The sequence below is a fragment of the Malaya genurostris genome, chromosome 2 (genome assembly GCF_030247185.1).
Source record: "Malaya genurostris strain Urasoe2022 chromosome 2, Malgen_1.1, whole genome shotgun sequence".
Taxonomy (NCBI): domain Eukaryota; kingdom Metazoa; phylum Arthropoda; class Insecta; order Diptera; family Culicidae; genus Malaya; species Malaya genurostris.
This window is the reverse complement of record NC_080571.1, coordinates 71964443-71984875: the sequence shown is the minus strand read 5'-3', so window position 1 is coordinate 71984875 and position 20433 is coordinate 71964443. Positions and strand designations below refer to the sequence as shown.

General features: G+C 37.2%; 1 protein-coding gene across 2 annotated transcripts in view; it reads right to left on the bottom strand.

Annotated features, from left to right (window-relative positions):
• Positions 1 to 20433, bottom strand: part of LOC131432280 (phosphatidylinositol transfer protein alpha isoform) — a 96420-nt gene that overhangs the window by 45991 nt on the left and 29996 nt on the right. For both annotated transcript variants that reach the window (XM_058598465.1, XM_058598464.1), the window contains exon 2: positions 9701 to 9731. In XM_058598465.1, coding sequence (XP_058454448.1) covers positions 9701 to 9731 — 31 coding nt within the window. The remainder of the gene's footprint in view (positions 1 to 9700; positions 9732 to 20433) is intronic.

The window sequence follows — 20433 nt, the reverse complement described above, 5'->3', positions numbered from 1 at the left end:
TAAGAAACAAAAAACGTCAGTAAAAATAATAATAATTTTAGATTTATATATTATCATTTATTTCAACTGCCAAGTTTATAAATTCAAAGCACTATAAAGATTACCTTCATTTAAAGTTAGTTCATTGTAAACTGATTTTGCAAGTTAAATTTACTATGGAGTTGTTTGTTAAGAAACTGACAGAAATGCACAGGTCAAATATTTGTTGTTTTTAACCAAATATTTATTGAAATAAACTAATTCACTGAGACAAATCAAACATCTAGTTTTGTAGTTTCAAGCAACAATATTTGCTATATGAAACCAATTTTTTTTTGTCACTATTTCAATAAAATAAATCGTTGCGAGAAACCAAAATTTAGTTACTTTCACAATATTTTTCTCTGCGTGTAGCATAAAACACCAAAAATATTTCAATGTAATCCAGTAAACAGGAGAGCGAGCGAAATGATTTCCAGTTAACTGTTTACTGAATAGATGCTGAATGAAATTCTCAAGGAGGTAGGTTGTTAACTGAACACAGTTAACTGCAAGTCACTATGAAGCCATGAAGTTAACGTCCACGGTCTGTGCGTACACAAAAAAGTTATTTAATCGGTACAAGCGAAGATTGCTCGCAACTCGGTGCATTCCATCAGGAAACTTACTAAAGTTTCCAAAATTCCTGCAACTTATTTTCGGAAAATCATCAAAGCTGACTTACATGCAACTTTTAGAGTCGGAGTGAGAGAGAGCAAAACATGATGATTACTGAACTGGTCTAGCAGTTAAGAGTGCCTGGTTCGTTCGTTGCAGAAAAATAAAGAAAACGTTAATTTTGTTCACAGACGCTAAACTTTTCAGCACTGATCCTGGGCCCAACAATCTCACAGTTCACCACAAATTGTTAGAAATATTCCGCTGAAAAACTAAACTCAGACTACTTGCGAGGATTTCATTTACCTTCGTGAAGTCTAATGATTTACAAGAGATTTAAAAAATGTGTGTTTGGATGCTAATGTAAAGATCATACAGAAGTGTCTTTCTCAAAACGTTATTTCAATAAATAGAATGGACATACCACACTTCGAGATGGATTGAATGTTAATTGATGGCAAACATATAACTATGTGTGGAATTTTGGTAGTCACCTACCAACTGGTAGCTTAGCTCATTGAATCATTCTGAGAATGTTTACTTCGTGCACAAGCAATTCCACCGCAAATGACAGATTTTTTTTTGAAATTTTATTCTCATATATTTTGGCTTGGTTCAAATTTAGCATATGCGTTATTTATGATCAAACGAAACAATTTGTATCATCAGTTTGCCATTTAAACTCTAGCCTTACTTTTGAGAAGGGACTAAGAAAAAATCCCTTGAAAATTTTCAATAATAATAATTTTCTATAATAATAATTTTCAATATATTCCAGAAACGACGAGGCCCGGAGCAACGTTGCCAGGTATACAGATTTCTCGGTATTTATACAGATTTTTGACTTCTATACCGCAATACAGATATGTACTCAGAAAATACCGATAATTCACGAATCATACAAATAAATACCGATTTAGGTTTTTAGCTTGGAAAAACATGAGACAAGATTGTCGTGGGACCTTTTTTTTTGATCACCTAAATGAGTCTTGGTGACATTTTCCTGGTACTTATGTAGAAGAGATGTTGATACCGATATGGTACAGATAGATTTTTGCACCGAATACAGATTTTTGGAAATATGACCTGGCAACGCTGGCCCAGAGGGCCGAATGTCATATACCATTCGACTCAGCTCGACGAACTGAGCAAATGTCTGTGCCGGTCCGTCCGTGTGTGTATGTGTGTTTGTATATTTTTCTAAGATTCAAATAATAGGTGTTATGGTCCCATAGCCTACTATTGAATTTCCTTTGGTTCTAACTTCCGGTTCCGGAGTTACATGCTAATATGTGAAAATTAGAGAAAAAGTGTGCACTCAATTTTCTTTGAAACGGCTCAACCGACTTTCACAAACTAAGATTTAATTGAAAGGTCCTCAAGTTTCCCAAAAAATTGTAAAACGATTTATCTGGATCCGACTTCCGGTTCCGGAATTAAAACATGATAAGTGGAAAATTACAAATTTCATTAGTATTTTTTCACGAACGATGGTCAAAAACAGGTACAAATCCCATAAAATTGTCTGATAAATTCTTCTAGTTTGCAGAGCTCGTTAGTTTGTGAGCATAAAAACTTAATTAAGCACTACTTTCCTGTTCCAGAAGCACCGAAAGTGGTAAAGAAAAACTCCACAAATAGAATTCACTTCGATTACTCTGCGATGCTTGAACCAATTTTCACAAATCTTAATTTGAATTAAAGCTTATATTATCTTTAAAGCTATTGTAAAATTTCATCCGGATCTGTCCTCCGGTTCCGCATACTTTTATTACTTTATACTTTTATTAAATAATTTCGGATACTAATTTGGACACCAATTGATTCAGATTGATTCGAGTAGATCACAAAAACATGCTTCAGTGTTTATGTCACACAGTCGTCATAATTTTTCCCAACCTAGTGCTTGATATTTGCGTTGCCAATTTGTATGAGAACAGTAATGCTAATCTGAAAAACCCCTTCTCAGACCACTAAGTGGAATTTTCATATATCTTGAAAAATCACCATAGGGGGGAGTACATGAAATTTTCGAAATCGAAAAAAAATTTTTGATGCCAAAAGGCTTAGAATTGCATGAAACGTCGAGATTTAGTGTCATCTCGAAAAAAAATTTTTTTGAAAAAATCGACTTTTTGGGACTTTTTTTAAGTCCCAGAAAGTTGATTTTTTCAAAAAAAAATTTTTTTTGAGATGACACTAAATTTCGATGTTTCATGCAGTTTTAAGAGTTCCACGTCCGATTTAGCTTAAATTTTGCATGAGGACTTTTTTCGAGGTGCTTAAACTTTTGAACAATAGCGCTTTACGAAATTAGAGGTGATCCCAAAATATTGGCACCCTTTTATACATTAGAGCTGTAAAAAACAACGTTTTTTGTCGGTTACGTCGTTTATACAATCATATCTCCGGAACCAGAAGTCACAGCCATTTGATCTTTGAACTTGATCAAATGATCAATAGTAGCTTTCAAACGAGCTTAAGTTTGTTGAAATCGGTCTAGCCATCTCTGAGAAAATTAAGCGCTTAAAAATGCAAGCGTTTTTCGTTCGTAAGTCGATTCATGATTAAATAATAGACCAAACTGAACAAGTTTGACAATGACATAAGACACGATTCACTCACGATCCGTCAGAAATAGATAACAGCAAAAAATCAGCCATTCCAAAAACATATAACATCCGTCTTCAAATATGACAAACCATTTATTTTACTCGAAAGAACAATTCAACCAGACTCAAGAGTGATTTTAAAAGAGGGCGAATGATTTGTTGTATGTACTTTTTTTCATATCACTTTGTCGCTCGGTAACTGCTAATCGTCGAGAAAGAACTTATAGAAAATTGATTGAGCACTTTAAAAACTATAAGAGCAAGCCCACGAGTCGAACGCTTTCTTCAAGAATTGAAAAACAACTGAAAAAAATCAAATGAATAAAACATCTGCAAAATTTTCATTTTAAATACTCCTATTTTGAGCTTAAACTTAAACTCAACATTCGTTGTTAATTTGATTGGTGTGAATTGAAGGATAAAAACCTATTCTTAATCCACCTTGTGGTGCGATAATGCATTACTCTGGTCATAAAATAGTCCCATATGAACATTTGTAAGATTCTATCATCGGCTATTAGTATTGTGAGCTTATAAAAAAAACTTATAACACATGGACCAATAAGTCCCGAGACTAAAGCAGAGATGGCGCTCGTAGTAAACCAGTAACCACGTCTTTCTAGAGTACTAACCTTTGCTTGAAACGGGTCAAAATTTTAAGTCGATCCGACCAGAAACAGCTGAGTTATCGAGGTTGGAGTAAAGTCGTTTTGTAGTTTGTTTAAAAAAATGGAAAAAACCGAGTTTCGTGTTTTGATAAAACATTGTTTTTTTAATGGGTAAAAACACCGTGCAAGCGAAAAAATGGATTGAAAAATGTTATCCGGACTCTTGTCCATCAAAAGCAACGATTTGTCGGTGGTTCGCCGAGTTTAAACGTGGTCGTACCGACACAAATGACGCGGAACGCTCGGATAGACCTGTGGAAGCCGTTACACCGGAAAATGTGAGTGAAGTGACGAAAATTATAATGAAAGATCGTAAAGTGAAGCGTAAAGTGCTGAGATGACACAGATATCATATGGAAGTGTATTTACTATCCTTCATGAAAAATTGAGCATGAAAAAGGTTTTTTCCAAGTGGGTGCCGCGATTGCTTTCGATGGAACAAAAACAGCAACGAGTCGATGATTCAGAAAGCAGTTTATCGCTATTTACTCGCAACAAAAAATATTTCTTGCGTTGTTACGTGACCATGGACGAAACATGGATACATCACTACACTCCAGAGTCGAAGCGGCAGTCATCTGAGTGGCGCACAGCTGGCGAAAGCCGTCCGAAGCGTCCGAAACGGCAGCAGTCAGCTGGTAAAGTCATGGCGTCAGTTTTTTGGGATACGCATGGCGTGATTTTCATTGACTACCCCGAAAAAGGTAAATCGATCAACAGTGATTATAATATTGACTTACTGGTGCGTTTGAAGGAGGAAATCGCAAAAAACGACCGCACATGCAGAGAAAAAAAAATCCTTTTTCATCAAGGCAATGCACCCTGCCACAAGTCGATGAAAACAATGGGTCGATGAACAAATTGGGCTTTGATCTGCTTCCCCACCCCCCATACTCGCCAGATTTAGCCCCCAGTGACTACTGGCTCTTTGCTGATCTTAACAAAATGCTCCAGGGAAAAAGATTTGGCTCAAATGAGGAGGTCATCACTGAAACTGAAGCCTATTTTGAAGCAAAAGATAAATTTTTTTATAAACATGGTATTGAAGAATTGGAAAAACGTTGGAACCATTGTATCACCCTAAAAGGTGATTATGTTGATGAATAAAAAAAAATTTTGCAAAAAAAATGTTGTTTCTATTGTTAGTCTAGGGACTTATTGATCCATGGGTTAGTAGCTTTCAAACGAGCTTTCAAAGTCTTTCGAAATCGATTCTTTCATCTCCGAGAAATTTTAGTGCACTTAAAAACACTGAGATTTGTCGGTTACGTTACATATAAGATTACAACAACATTGTTAGCTTTTAAATAAGCTTATAAGTTTATCGAAACTTGGTTTTTCGATCAAATTCAATCGATGGAAAATGTGCGGCTATTCGTTTACGTTACTTCTATCATTATAAAGACTGTCCCAGAAAGTATGGACGCACTTTGATTTCGCTGTAAATAATTCACAAGTGTAAGATATTAAAATTTTATTCGATATACTGATAATATTAAACTACAACAACAGAATATTATTCTCAACATTTGCTACTTAGCCATTGTAGACTAGCTGGCGCACCTTCTTGCGAACGTTCCTCATTAAATTCCGTACAGACTTCTTGGCGACAAGTTTTGACACTTTTTCCAATCTTTTTCGAACTAGTGAATGGTTCCGGCTGCCGAGACACGTTTCCTAAGATGTGCCTTCGTTAATGCCCAAAATTCCTCAATTGGTCGAAGTTGTGGGCAATTTGGTGGATTCATGTCTTTTGGAACGAAAGTGACATTTTTGGTAGTATACCATTCTACCGTTGATTTCGAGTAGTAGCAAGAAGCAAGATCTGGCCAACAGGATCCTTGTGGCTTCGAATCATTGGTAGAAGTCGTTTTTGTAAACATTCCTTGATGTATATTTCGGTGTTCATTGAAGAAGTGGTGATGAAGGGTTTCGTAATCTTACCGAAGCTACAAATTGCTTGCCAGACCATAGCTTTCTTACCAAATTTTTCGACTTCTATTGATGTCTCGGACTGGTTTAACACTTCCCCTTCTCGCACCATATAATATTGTGGTCCCGGCAAGGGTTTGTAATCGAGTTTCACGTAGGTTTCGTCGTCCATGATTATGCAGTTCAAATTTCCATCAAGAATCGTATTGTACAGCTTTCGAACCCTCGGCCTGATCGATGCTTTCTGTTTCGGACTACGTTTTGGTTTTTTCTACTTCTTATAGGTTCGAAGATTCAAACGTTCTTTAGCACGAAGAACATATGACTTCGAAGTGCCCACTTTTTTGGCCACATCCCGAACTGAAACCTCCTTCTTTTGCTCGAACGCCTTCAGTATACGTTTATCCAACTGAGGGTTAGCAGGCCCATTTTTCGACCCGTTTTCGGTGTATCCTTAAAGGTGTTATCCTCGCCGAACTTCCTGATTGCATTTCGCACGGGTTTTTCACTTACTTCTTCCATTTTTGCAATCTTTCTCAGTGACAGTCCGCGTTCTGTGCACCATTTGTACACAATTTTCGACGTTGTTCTGCTGAAAGTCCACGCACTTCGAAACAAACTAATGAAAACGAATAAACAACTGCACAAGTGGTTAGAAAAGAGTGTAAACAACAGGACGCAGCCATAAAAATTGACAGATTCTGAACCATTGCGAAATGGCAGCGGTTTTTGGTTGCGTCCATACTTTCTGGGACAGTCTTTATTTCCGGAACCAGAAATCACAGTCATTATATCTCCGGAAACGGAAGTGACAGCCATTTGATCTTTTTGCGCAATTTAATAGTAGCTTTCGAACGAGTCTAGGATTGTTGAAATCGGTTCACATACATACACGCAGACATTTTCCGATCTCGTCGAGCTGAGTCGAATAGCATATAATACTATGGATCTCCGAGGCTCCGTTCGAAAGTCTTTGGTATTCCCTTGTAGACTTTGACCTTCTGTTTCAACAGACTTCGCAGTCGATTCGTAAGCGTAAAGAATCATTGCATGACTGGTGCTACGATCCTACTGACACTACGAATCATTCCAGACCGGGGTTCGAACATACGACAACTGGCTTGTAATATCAGTGCCCTATGCATTGAACCACCAACCCGGGTAGTATTTTTTAGAATGCTCAATCTGTTTCTTCTTCGACACATTTTTTTCTACAAAGAACAATTTCCGAGCTACAACTATTTCAAAAAAATACACACCTCTTTAACAAACATTAGTTTGTCATACTAAAGATGTGTGCAAAGTTTCATCCAAACGGGAACAAGTCGAACATGATTCTGTCACCTTTTCTGCTCTTTTTTCGGAAATTGCTAACATCCTTTTCATGGAGAAAGGCAAAATCTAAATTGAGTTTTACACTAGAAAAATCGGTATTTGAAATTTAAAGTCGACTTACCAAAAAACAATGTTTTTATTGTGATGAAATCTAGACAAATACAATGCGAGAAAAAATAAATTTTTCTAACAATTTTCTCTTCCCAAATTAATTTTCTCTTCGTGTCGAAAACTAAACCGATGAAGGTCATAATCATCTTAGAATCCAACAGAATTGAAACATCTTCATTTTTATCGGTTATTTATTCGGGAAGCTGTGACATAATCATTGAAATATCGGCGGTGCGTTTTTATTGCCTGTCATCCTCGGGCTATCCAGCGTCATACCGTATTATTGGCGAAGAAGATTATCAAGCCGAACAAAAAAAAAACACGCTAAAAGTTGGCAATGTTTCCAAACCAAGAAATCAGGCATCTCACACTGAAAAGAGTGGCCATAGTCTTCCGTGTGAGCGGGTGGCATGCATGTATGCTACAACCGAGCATTTATCTTATCAGATGATGATACACTGCCATTCGATGAATAATTGTTCCATGCTCTATAAAACTTCCTATCTACATGGGATAATCATGCTTAAAGCGACTGTCAACATTCCATAAGTTGTACGTACACACAGAATTAAGGCATCCGGATTGGGGGGTGTGGTATTAAAAGGAGTTAATCAAGTGATTGGAAACCGATAATAAATTACCAGGAACTTACATGTGCTTTGAAGTCAGCAAATAAAAGTTCAAATCTAGGAACAAGTTAACCAAAGCCATTTGCAAACGCATAGCAAACATTTGTTTCGAGTCCGTATTATAATTATTTTCACTTTCAATTTACTTTCAGAAGTTATATCTTCGACACTTCCGATACAGAACTTACGGTTGCTGAACTACTAAACTAATCTACAACAGCAACTAAATTCGAATGTCAATTTCGAGAACTTTCCGTTAAATGGCTATGCACTCAAAACTGTAAATCCCGCTTTTATAAGATAGACTATTTGCTGTTTAGAATAATGACTATGTTGATCTATTTCACACGATAATTCCACGGAACGACCGAAATTAGCTCTGCGCCTAATTCGTATTACTGTTTTTGAATTAGTTGATTTTAACAACAAAATTTCCAAAATAACTATAAAATTAGTTAAAATTGAGAATTTACTTTGCTGAAAAAACTCTTAGTTTTAGAGAATGTGTTTAGTTGGTGAATATCCTGGACTCAAATCAGCAATATTTCAATCCAACACGAAATTCTCATTGACAACTAATTTTGTTATTAAAATCAGAAAATTTGTTTCTATTTATCTATCACCATCATTACTGAAGGACAGCACAAAAAAACCAAAACTGAAATGGGTATTATTAACAAGTTTATTAGCCAAAAACTCATGAGAAGTGTCAAAGCAAAACAATCCATTAAAAAGCTAAAAAGGACAGTCTTATTGAAACTGCTTGAACATTGTTTTGATGTTTTTCGCATGTGTGCGATATATCTTTATTTAAATTTCTAAACCGATATGTAAAAATGTCGTAAACTGTTAGTGGAAATCGCATTTATTTAGAATTTGTGCGCACTTGAAGCGATTGTGCGTAATAATGTTTTTACGCGGAACAGTGAAGTGAATTTCGAATGTTTCACTCTAATTGTGATGAAGTTTTTTTGTATCTTCAAACCTTCCGAGCTGCGCCGTCCGGTGTACTATTTGTATTCGGTTTTTGTTTTCCGAGTGCTCAAAGTTTTCAGTGAGAATGAAGAAAACAGTGATTTAGAAGAAAAAAAATTCAAAAAGATGTTTACGTTTCGTTTATGTCTTTTTCTCCAACACAACATCGTATTTATACCTGCCAATATAGAAAAGACAACCGCGTCTGAATTTTTTTCGGCAGTAGTGTGCCATCTAGTGGCTAGTAGTCATTAAGGTGTTACCGTTTCGGTGACAGGGCGCCATATAGCTGCAGATTGCAGAAGCCAATTCAACCATTCATATTGGTTGAAAACAACATTATATTTCTTTAATTCAACTAAAAAATTAGTTGACTGGATATGAAGTGTACCTTAGCTAAGAAATGACAGTACGTTTAATTTGTGAATTCAACTAAAAAAAATAGTCATTTCAACAAATATTTTATTATTATTAAGGGAATGAGAATAAAAAATCTAAATCAGCAAAAGTAAGATTTTTTTAGTTGTCTCAAAAAATAACTAACTAAAATCAGCAAATCAACTAAATTTTTCGCGAAAATGCTGATTTCGGTCGTTCCGTGTCTATTTAATAACTGATGATTAGTTTTCGGCATGATTTGAAGTTATTCGGTCAACCGAATGCATACGAAGAGAAACTCAAGATATCAGTTCTATCCCCAGTCCCAATAATCAGCAACGAAACAAATCGTTTTGCAACCAAAAATTCGTCATGTCCAAAAAAAACGTACTTTAAGACCATAAACCAAGTATGAAATACTTACCTCCTCAACCGTCAACGGTAACGTCACTCGACTGGAAATAGAAGAAAAAACGATTACATTATTGAAACTGAGCATTGGCTTAATAATGAATTTAATTGTACACACTGGCAGAAACAACACGGATTGTTTTGTTATCGTTTCCGTGTGTTCCCGAAGGTCGCAAGGGATGGCGAGAGAAACAACTTTGAAAGTTTGCTGCAACTACAGATTTTATTACAGCAGAATGTCACATAAGCCACAAGGTTTAGTTTTGATCACAGGAAAAGAATTCGTTACATTTTATGCATGTTTGAAAACTTTAACTAGCTGACTGGTGCAGAACGTGGTTCGCTGTTTCACGTCGGGGCAATAAAAAAAATTAGCGATAACGGTACTAGTTTGTTCAATTAGCTCCTTCTGTTGATTTTCAATGTTCAATCCCAGGAACTGAATATATGCGGGCGTTATCTTTTTTAATATAGATAGGTTTATCAAAAGCGCAACAGCTCTAGTCCGGTTAACCAGTATGTTGTTTGATTGGTAAATTGAAATTGTGGACATGATAATGATCATAGTGCCTATATTTCCCTACACAAAATTTGTGGCACTGTTTTATACATGATTTGCGCTCAGATTGCATACATTGAATCAATTGTTGGAGGTAGTTTGGTTCTCTTTTTATCCTGAGCATTCCAACCGATTCCTTTACTTCCTTCTTAATTTTCTGTTTTTTTTTTGCCTAATCAAGACCTAATCCATTCCAATTCAACATAGTCCATGCCAGATCGAAGGATTCATAAATATAAAAATTCATCGATTTAGCCTTATACCATTCCAGTACGCATTTAGCATAGTGGCATGGAGGTAAATTCGACAACAAAGTGTCGTTTTTCAATGTGATGTATCCAAAAACGGTAGTCCTGCAACTGCGGGTATCTACTCGAATGGAAAAATAAATTTTTCTTTCCACAGGTGTAAATAGCCTGCCAAATGAGGTGTTTTGATATGAATTTGGACATTTTCTGCTTTTTGGAACGATCGTTCACGTTGAATTTATCTTTTTGCCTTTCTCATATAGAAAGGCTATACAATCACTATAAAAACCGTCTTTTGAACCGAGGCCCGGAGGGCCGAATGTCATATACCATTCGACTTGAGCAAATATCTGTGTGTACGTGTGACAAATATTGTCACTCACTTTTCTCGGAGATGGCTTAACCGATTTTCACAAACATAGATTCAAATGAAAGGTCTTATGGTTACATACAAAGTTCCTGAATTTCATTTGGATCCGACCTCCGATTCCGGAATTACAGGGTGATATGCACCAAAAATGTGAAAATAATGTCACTCACTTTCCTGGTTTTCATTGAGATCCGACTTCTGGTTTCGAAATTACAGGGTGATATGCACCAAAAATGTAAAAATAATGCATTAAAAATGTGAAAATAATGTCACTCACTTTTCTCAGAGATAGAAGTTCTTAAGATGCCATAAGAATATCCCAAATTTCATTCGGATCAAACCCCTGGTTCCGGAGATAGGGTGCTCAGTATGAAAACGTCAATGTGAGGAATACTTTGTTCATAAGCTACCTTTTTATATTGGCTAGTGATTTCATCTAGTTTGCAGACCATGAGACTCTGTAACCAAATAAACCATTGATAATCTCATAATGAACAAACATTAATGTGCTGGTTTTACCCGAAACGATCGGTTACATCGAATCTTATGATATTCACCTCAAAATGCGTGCAGACCATGGACTCTGGATGGCAAATCGATGCAGCGTATATGGATCTTAAAGCGGCATTTGATCGAGTAGATCACAAAATACTTCTGTCCAAGCTTCAACTACTGGGTGTCTCAACGATGAGCGTAGAGTGGTTTAGATCGTATCTGACAAACCGTTCTGGACAAGTTAAAATCGGTTCTTCAACAACTGAAGTTTTCTCGAATTTTTCTGGATTTCCGCAAGGCAGCAATCTTGGTCCGTTGCTGTTTTCGCTTTTCATTAACGATGTTTCACAGCTGTTACCACCGGAATCCAGATTATTTTATGCAGACGATGCAAAAATTATGAAGGTTATCAAGCATCTCGCGGACTGTCTTGTACTACAACATATGATACAAAAGTTCATAGATTGCTGTTCAAAAAAATTGTTTGTGCCTGAGTATCGAGAAATGCTGCGTCATATCTTTCTATCGGAAAACTGATCCTATCTTGTATGGCTACGAAATTTCAGAAAGGTCCATGACACGAGTGGAATGTATTAAGGATCTTGGTGTCACTCTAGATCGTGAAATTACCTTTAGACTGCACTATGACGATATGTTGACCAAAGCAAACCGTCAACTTGGTTTCATCTTCAAGGTAGCCAAAGAGTTTCGAGACCCACTTTGTTTACGATCATTGTACTGTTCACTTGTACGTTCAATACTAGAGTCAAACGCTGTGATTTGGTGCCCCTACCATGCTTACTGGATCGCTAGGATTAAGACTGTTCAAAATAAATTTGTGCGGTACGCTCTGCGCCTATTACCGTGGCGTGACCCTATGAACCTACCATCATACGAATATCGCTGCCGTTTGTTGAATCTCGACCCATTGGAGGTACGACGCATAACTGCTCAAGCAACCTTCGCTGCCAAACTCCAAATGAGGTTCATGCAAACATTCGAGTTATTTCAAAATAATAGATGAAAGGTAAACCAGTTATGATAGCTGAAATATCAATTACAGATCAAACAAATTAACTGTTTCCTCTTTCAGTTTTCTAATACTTCGGAACACATCTCATTACATTTCAAATAGTTGAAAAATATCGATTTAAGCTTGCTGGTGATAATCATCTTCGTCCATCGTTTTAGCTATCTTATTCCACCAGATCGTCATCTGATTGATGTCTTTGACAACCTTTCTCTTTGCCTTGAGTCTCCTCTTCATGATTGCCCAGTATTTCTCAATAGGGCGGAACTGGGGGCAGTTGGGTGGGTGAAGGTTTTTCGGAACAAACTGGACCCCTGTCTCTGCATACCATTCTTTTTTTATTTAAAAGATATTTTTATTCAGGCCTATTTACGTACAAACTTTACGTGGCCGATTGAGCCGATTTTTCGAATAAATTTTTTTTTTTGAGTTGGATCTCGTTGTCACCCTTTTTCTAGGGGGAGAGGAGCTTCCATTTCCCTCCTGCGAGGATTGAGGGGCACTTCGTTCGTGGTTCGTCTCGTCATCCATTGCCGCATCGGTGGTATTGTTGTTGATTTTGTTGCTAGTTGCTGTAGATGCGTCTTGTACATTGTTTGCAGTTGCTGGTTGGTTGGATGGTAAGTTGTTAACTGCAGCTGGTGTACTTTGTTCTATAGGGGATACGTTGGATGGTTTCGTTGAAGAGGATGCTTCACTGTTGTTATTGACTGTCATAGGTGTACTGGGGTTGCTTGGGGTTGGTGTGAAGGAAGCACCGTTGTCCTTTGGTGTGGTTGTCTCCTTGTCCAGTTTATCACATGGCTTACCGTAGTGAACAGTTTTTTGGCATAATGTGGCCATCTGATTGTCATAGGTAACAAGTGATTTGCACGGAATTCTTGTATCTTGACCGAAAATCGCATAAGAAGATATAGGCCTCATCAAGTGTATGCGTAATAAACGTACACCATTTAGAATACCGGGGGAAAAATTCTTCCACTTTTCTTTTTCGATAGAGAGAATCTCTCCGTATTGAGACATAGTTTTGCGAATATATGAATCGGTGACGCTTGAGGGAAGATCATGCACACGCACTTCTATAGCACTATCTTCCATATATACTGGAATGTTGTACTTGATGTTCTCGTGCTCCACATAGTGCACATTGTTATTGTCTTTTGTAAATTGAATTGCATTCAACTCTTTATAAAACTGGATGTAAACAACATTATTCGTCTTATTGCATTGAAGTAAATGCACACGTTTAATGTCAAGATGCATTTGCTCCTTAAGCAAACCTTCAAGTTCTCGTATCGAAGGTCGAATTTTGCACTGCCTGAAGTCAACAACAATTGTGTTCTTTCGTGTCGGCGGTAGCTTTTGTTCGTTTGGTTCACTCATTTCGAGGTCGTTCTATTGTTCACTACACAATACTGTACTTGGTTTTTTCTGTCCCGAACGTAAGCGGTTTTGTTTTATCGACTGACTTGGATGAGATGTAAAAGCGAACTGAGCATACCATTCTTGAACGACTTTGCTGTAATGACAGCTTGCCAAATCTGGCCAAAACATTGCGGGATGGTCGTGGGAGCGAATGAACGGCAAATTCGTTTTTGGAGACACTTTTTTTTGGTATAGTTCCGATATCATTGCCTTATTTGTAACGAAAACTTTCGTTTTTTGCCACAGCTGCAAATACCCTGCCAAATCATAAATTTTCTTGCAAGTTTGTCGGCAAAAACAAATTTAAATTTGGCTGGAACATCCTCCCAAGCCGTTGCCAAGTAAAATTTTTGACCTGGGATTTGCCCGAAGTCAGCCTTGACATAGGTTTCATCGTCCATCAGAAGACACCCGTCGAACTTGGTCAGCACCTGGTCATATAGTTTCCGAGCACGAATTTTTACCACACTATTCTGTTTTATGGTCCGATTTGGCTGTTTGCTAGCTCGATACGACTTGATTCCTTCCCGGAGTCTAGTTCAACTCACGGTACTATGGGCAGCACCGAATTTTCTGGCCAAATCACGGTCCGACAGATTAGGATTCCTCTTAATCGTCTTCAAAATCTTACCACGCAGTTTCCGGTCGACAGTTCCACTTCGACGATTGGCTTGAGGCTTCCGAATCGTCGTCAATGTTTCCTTATACCGTTTGATAACGCGCCATACGGTATTTCTGGGCAATTTCAGCTGTTTAGCTAGCTTAGATGCAGACAACAATGGATTTTCCAAATAACTGTGCACAATTTTTTCCCTTCTTTCGGCATCCATGTTGATTGTTTACAAAGTACAGTCGGTTTGCGAAATGTCAAAAATCATACGTCAAACTGACAAAATTTCCGACACGTGGGGGCCAAGAACTTCCAAATCCGCCACAATATGAGCAAAAGTTTGTTCCAATTCTAACTGAAGCAAGCTTTACAATGGTGTTACCCCTTAAGCAGCACCAATTTGATCAAGTTGTTTTTCCTTCCGGAGTTAAACGCTTTAAGATTCGGAATGTTATTTTAAAGTGGCCTTCTCAGCTTAGTACAAATGAGTTGCACAGACTCACATATATAAAATTATTAGATGCAATATCATACATTATCAAACAAAAACTCAAGATAAGGTGATATGCGCTTTTACATGTATAATTTCCATAGGAGCCCTCGATAATCTCGGTTTACCGCCAGTCTCAGTTCAATTATTATTTGAATCAAAACAAAAAGCGTATAAATGTTAAATGCGTTTTCACTTTGACAATACTCGTTCATATATTAATAACATCAAGTTACAATATGATCGATATTTTGGAACATTGCTGCGTATCCAGTGGTTAATACAAAATCAAATATAAAAGATGTGGGAAGGGGTAAAAATCAGTTATTATGAAAAAAATCATTGGTCAGTTATATCATTCGTAAACAATTTAAGTGCCTAAACTAGATTAAGGTTCTAATAGGTCACTTGAATAAGTTTTTAGTTCAGTGCAGCCACCATCATCTTTATTTTTGTTATTATTATGGGAACATTTAAATTGTTTCATTTTTAATGTAATTGAGCTTGATCGTGTCTTGCATACAGCGTCATCATATTGTGACACGTAACATTGAGGAGATGATGAAAACATACATCGGACTGAAAGCCGACGCTAGGCGTGTCGGACTTGCCATAAATGCGTCGAAAACCAAATACGTTAGAAAATGATGCTCTAAAGAAGAAACACGACGCCTTCCAACACGAACATTAGCAGACGGTGACGATATCGAGGTGGTTGACGAGTTCGTGCATTTGGACTCACTGAGTACTTTAGACTGAGAATACCTTTCGATCGAGTAAAGTACGCCACTGCACGAAATTGACCGTCTATAAAATGCTCATTAAACCGGTCATTTTCTATGGCCTACGAACCATCTATGGCGAAATGCAGATGGAGGATGAAACGTGGAGACCGGATATGAACTCCGAATTGCAAACAGTGGCATGAAGAACCACCTATCGCAGATACAACAAAAGTAGAACGACTATGATGGGCTGAGCATATCATCAGAATGCCGGACGGAAACCCAGTGAAAATGGTTCTTGAATCTGATACGGATGAGACAAGAAGAAGAGGAGCATAACGAACCAGGTGGATCGATCAAATGGAGGGCGAGCCATAAAGCATCCGTGTCTTAAATGGCTAGCGACAGCAAACGACACTCCAGAACTACAGCGCTAGGTAAGGTAAGTTAATTAGTTTATTTGTTAGCTTGCGTAAGTTTCATCTCATTTATGTTATAATCTCTGCTGATGTTTGATAGCAGCAATGACGACTGTGATTTGGAACTCAATATTGAACTATAAACTAAACAAATCGTTAAGTGATTTGAGGTTGCGGACGAGTAACCGAAAAAAAACCGAAGCATACAAAAACTCCGCAAAGTTTTGGCGAGATTTGGCTAGCTGCTACTTACCAATCAAGGAACATGTCAGTGACACTCAACGCAGCGATTAATGGTGCTGAAAATGTACACGTCGATTTGTTTCACTTGGATATATTCACAGTTACGTCATAGTTGAGCACGTAAATTCACATTTCCGGTAGCATTCGATGTTTGACCTTGAAAATATGCAATTATGATCGAATACAGTACCGATCGTCAAGAGCAAGCGAAGAGCAAGTCAAATTTCTTGGCATATGGAAACAGTTAAAATTTAGAACATAATTTTTAGTTTATTGTTCGCTTTCTAAGCATGTTTTGTCTTTATTTGGGCACTTTACCCACAACACCTTTGATGTACTCAGTTCTTCACACTACGAGGATACAGGATATGCTACGCGACCTGGCAACGTCCAAACTGTCACAAGGTTGTATTTATGCCCAGAGGATTATTAATTAATTATTCTACTGATATATTATTGTCAGAATCTTTTTATCAGTACTAGTAATAGCCTTTGATTAACAGCACCAGTAATTAGCATTACATGGAAAACCTGCGGTGGAACATGTTTTACAATTTAGTATGCACCTACACCGAATTTGCATAAACAGATTGCACGTCAGCTGCGCACATTGATAAATGAATGATTGGCTTTTGTTACACAATGTCGACACGCACTTTTCCGCTAACATTTACATTCATAACACTGTGACTCACAAAGATGAATACTATTTATAAACTGTTGATTCAACAGTCACGACTTGGGATTCGATCAAAATTCGGACTATCGGGTGGTACGATGCAGTGACGTTAAACTGGAAAAAAATGGTGCGATAAACCTTACCGGTTGAGTCACAAACATTACTGGTTAAGTCCAATTCTAAACCACAAGTGAAAACAATAAATCTAGAGTACGTCGTCACCCAGGTTCAGCGACTTATCTCACCGAAGATGCAAAATCAGAAAGAATCCCCTGATGTAGTCCGGGTGCCTCGTGAAATTATTATTTATGACCCCAGACGATGTTTCTCGTGCTGCTCTCGTGCGATACAGCAGCACTTGACACGCATCAACACCACTACCATCATCACCAATCTAAATCAACACGCATTGACGGTCAAGGTGGTCGGAATAATTCGAACGAATTGTTTTTTTTTTCTTCTCAAGCGACCCGCTTCATCATACTCACCGTTCGGGGTTTCGTCTCGACGTGACAAGCCGCCGAACACTCACACACAGGTACACAAAAGTACGACAAAAGTGTTCAACCGTTTGCAAGTGCTTAGTTGGCACTATTTGTTTCCATCGACCTTGAAGCACACTTTTAGAACTGGACGACCCGGCCCGGTCCGGCCGGCAAGATGATGTTTGCTGGAATCCTCTATAGCTAGAGTTACGGGCAAGTGTTTTGCTACAATAAAATGAATGATGTGTAACGATGACGAACCCGGTGCAATTATTTCGAATAACCCGGTAGTAGTGAATAAGTGTAGGGTCGCGAGACGTTTGCGGCGAGAAACTCTTCGATAATCGTTTCTTTTTTAATTATTTAAAATCGTTCAGATTATGACTATGCTTAAAAGTTATGATGTTTAGTTTCATTTTTATATGGTACGATAAGAAGTAACCTCATTGACCTCCAAAATACAGCCGATTTTTGTTTGACATTGTTTTGAACCTGGAAACAAACGATTTTCGGTTTTGTCTAAAACCATTAGTTTTCGGGAGGTAAATCGGCGAAAAGGACCAAAAAAAAGGTTGAAAAAATATTATGAGGACAGTGCCCCTCAAGATTCACCGTGAAACATTGGTTCCAAGAGTTTCGTGGTGGCCGAGATTTCACTGCCAATCTTCCAATGCTATTACACAGGGCAAAGGTATCAAAAAATACGAACGCTCGCATACAGCGGAAGCGTGTTTGGCCATATAGATGCGAACTGGACTAGACTTTCAGCGTCTATTGGTACACTAATTCCGGGTCCACTATTACACTCCAGAGAACCAAATGAATTCATTTCTCCTGTCACTGCTTGATTACGATGTGACTAAATATTAATCAAACAGCATAAACATTGAATTATATCATTGATTTTTTTTTTACTTCAACAGGGAATAGGAGAATGAGAGAACGAAACAAAAAAGTCGCCTGTCTTTGACTGAGTATACTTCTACTTGGTCATAGAATTATCGAGTATCTCATTTGACAGACACTTTGACCGTAACGATTACAGTTGACGATGATTTTAGTCAGTCTGTCAAGATCATTTGACATGACTGACAATTTGCAACTATGGTTACGGTATACAATTCGTGGATCACGAAAAAGCTACATCTTAGTGGAGTGACTTAAAACTGTAATCGAATCGAAACGGCCTTATTTGTTGCTAAAAAAAATTCACAAGACAAGGTCGTCAAAAGGTAAAATACCTAAGTGATCACAAGATCCTATATGCATTGAAGTCTTTTTTTTACGCAGTTTTCTTTATGCGGTTTCTTTTCACGCGGCTTTTTTACACGAATTCCCAAAGCTACGCGGTTTTTTCACGTGGATTTCCGAAGTTACGTAGTTTTTTACGCGGTTTTCTTGTTTGGTCTTAGAAATGCATGAAACGTCGAGATCTAGTGTTATCCTGAATTTTTTTAAGTCAACTCTGACACAGAATTTTTTTGTTTTTTTTTTTCAAAAAAAAATGTTCATACACCAGATCTCGACGTTTCATGCATTTCTAAGACATTTGGCATAAAAAAAATCGATTTTGGAAAACTCGAAATTTATTTTTGAAAAAAATTTTTTTTTGAGATTTCACCACATCTGAATGTTTCATGCGTTTCCAAGACATTTGGCATCAAAAAAATGTTTCTTCCATTCTGCAGTTTTTTTCTACGCGGATTTCCAAAGTAACGCGGTCTCAAAATCTCTAAATCCCAATTTTTTTTTGAGATTACACAAAATCTGGACGTTTCATTCATTTCTAAGATATTTGACATCAAACAAAAAATTCTTTAGTTTTAAGTTTTTTCACGCGGATTTCCGAAGTTACGTGATTTTTTAACGCGGATTTCCGAAGATCGCGCGAATCAAAAAATGTTATTCGTATATTCAAAACTAAAAAAAAATTAAGACGCTCCGATTGCCAGCCATTTGCAAGGAATCGAAAGTCTTCATGTAACGTTTGAATCCATTTGATGCAAATATTGCATTGAGACGGGGCTGGGCGATGGAACCTCAAAACTCGATTTGCTCTGTATGCGTAATGGGTTATCAGAATTCGATTAAGGGACGGGTAGGGTCTAACACTTTCGAAAAATCATTTTTTATTTTTTTCTATTTTCTGATAGTAAAATATTTCAAGAATATTCTATAATATTTTGAAGCCTATCGGAACAAAACTCAGCAAGTTATGGTTCTTTATCCTTGCCGATTTCATACTACGAAGATTTCTGCAAGGATTCATACTACGAGCTGCGTACACAGGCCCAAGATTTCTGCTTGACTTAAAAACTTGACAAAACATTCCCGAAATGTTTCATTATCTACAAAAGAAAAAATATGGCTTATTGAGAATTTTAGAGCCTACGTGCTCCCTTGAGTAATAAATTGTTTCCTTCGATTTTATAGACAATAAACTTTAAACGCGTTTTTCTCGAAAGCAAGTTTTGAAAGTCCGTGTCCGTCATTCAAAAACTACTGCACCATTTTTTTTCAAATTTTGCACACACTTTCTACAAAACCAGATCCCAACGTTTTCCTTTTCGTTGTTTGTTACTATGGAGAGGTTTTACAGCTACAAAATGGCCGATTTTTTCGTGAAAAATCGTACTTTTGAAATTAAACAACCCCCAAAATTTCAAAAAAATAAAAAAAAACAAACAGAAATGTTGGGGTTTAGAAAAGTTTCTTCCCTAACTATGCTGCGTTCATTTGTTCACTTCTGATTAGTCTGCGCTGAGATACAGTGGACACCGCAAATTATGATTTTTAAGAAGCGTCCTCAAAAATGCCACTTCACCGACTTATTTCTCAATATTTTTCTCCGAAAAAATTACAAAATGTTGTTCGAATGATACTTTTCAACATAATGCATAATATTTGAATTTATTTTGTTGAACGAAAGTTCTGAAAAAAATAGCAAAAATGATGATTTTTTTCATCA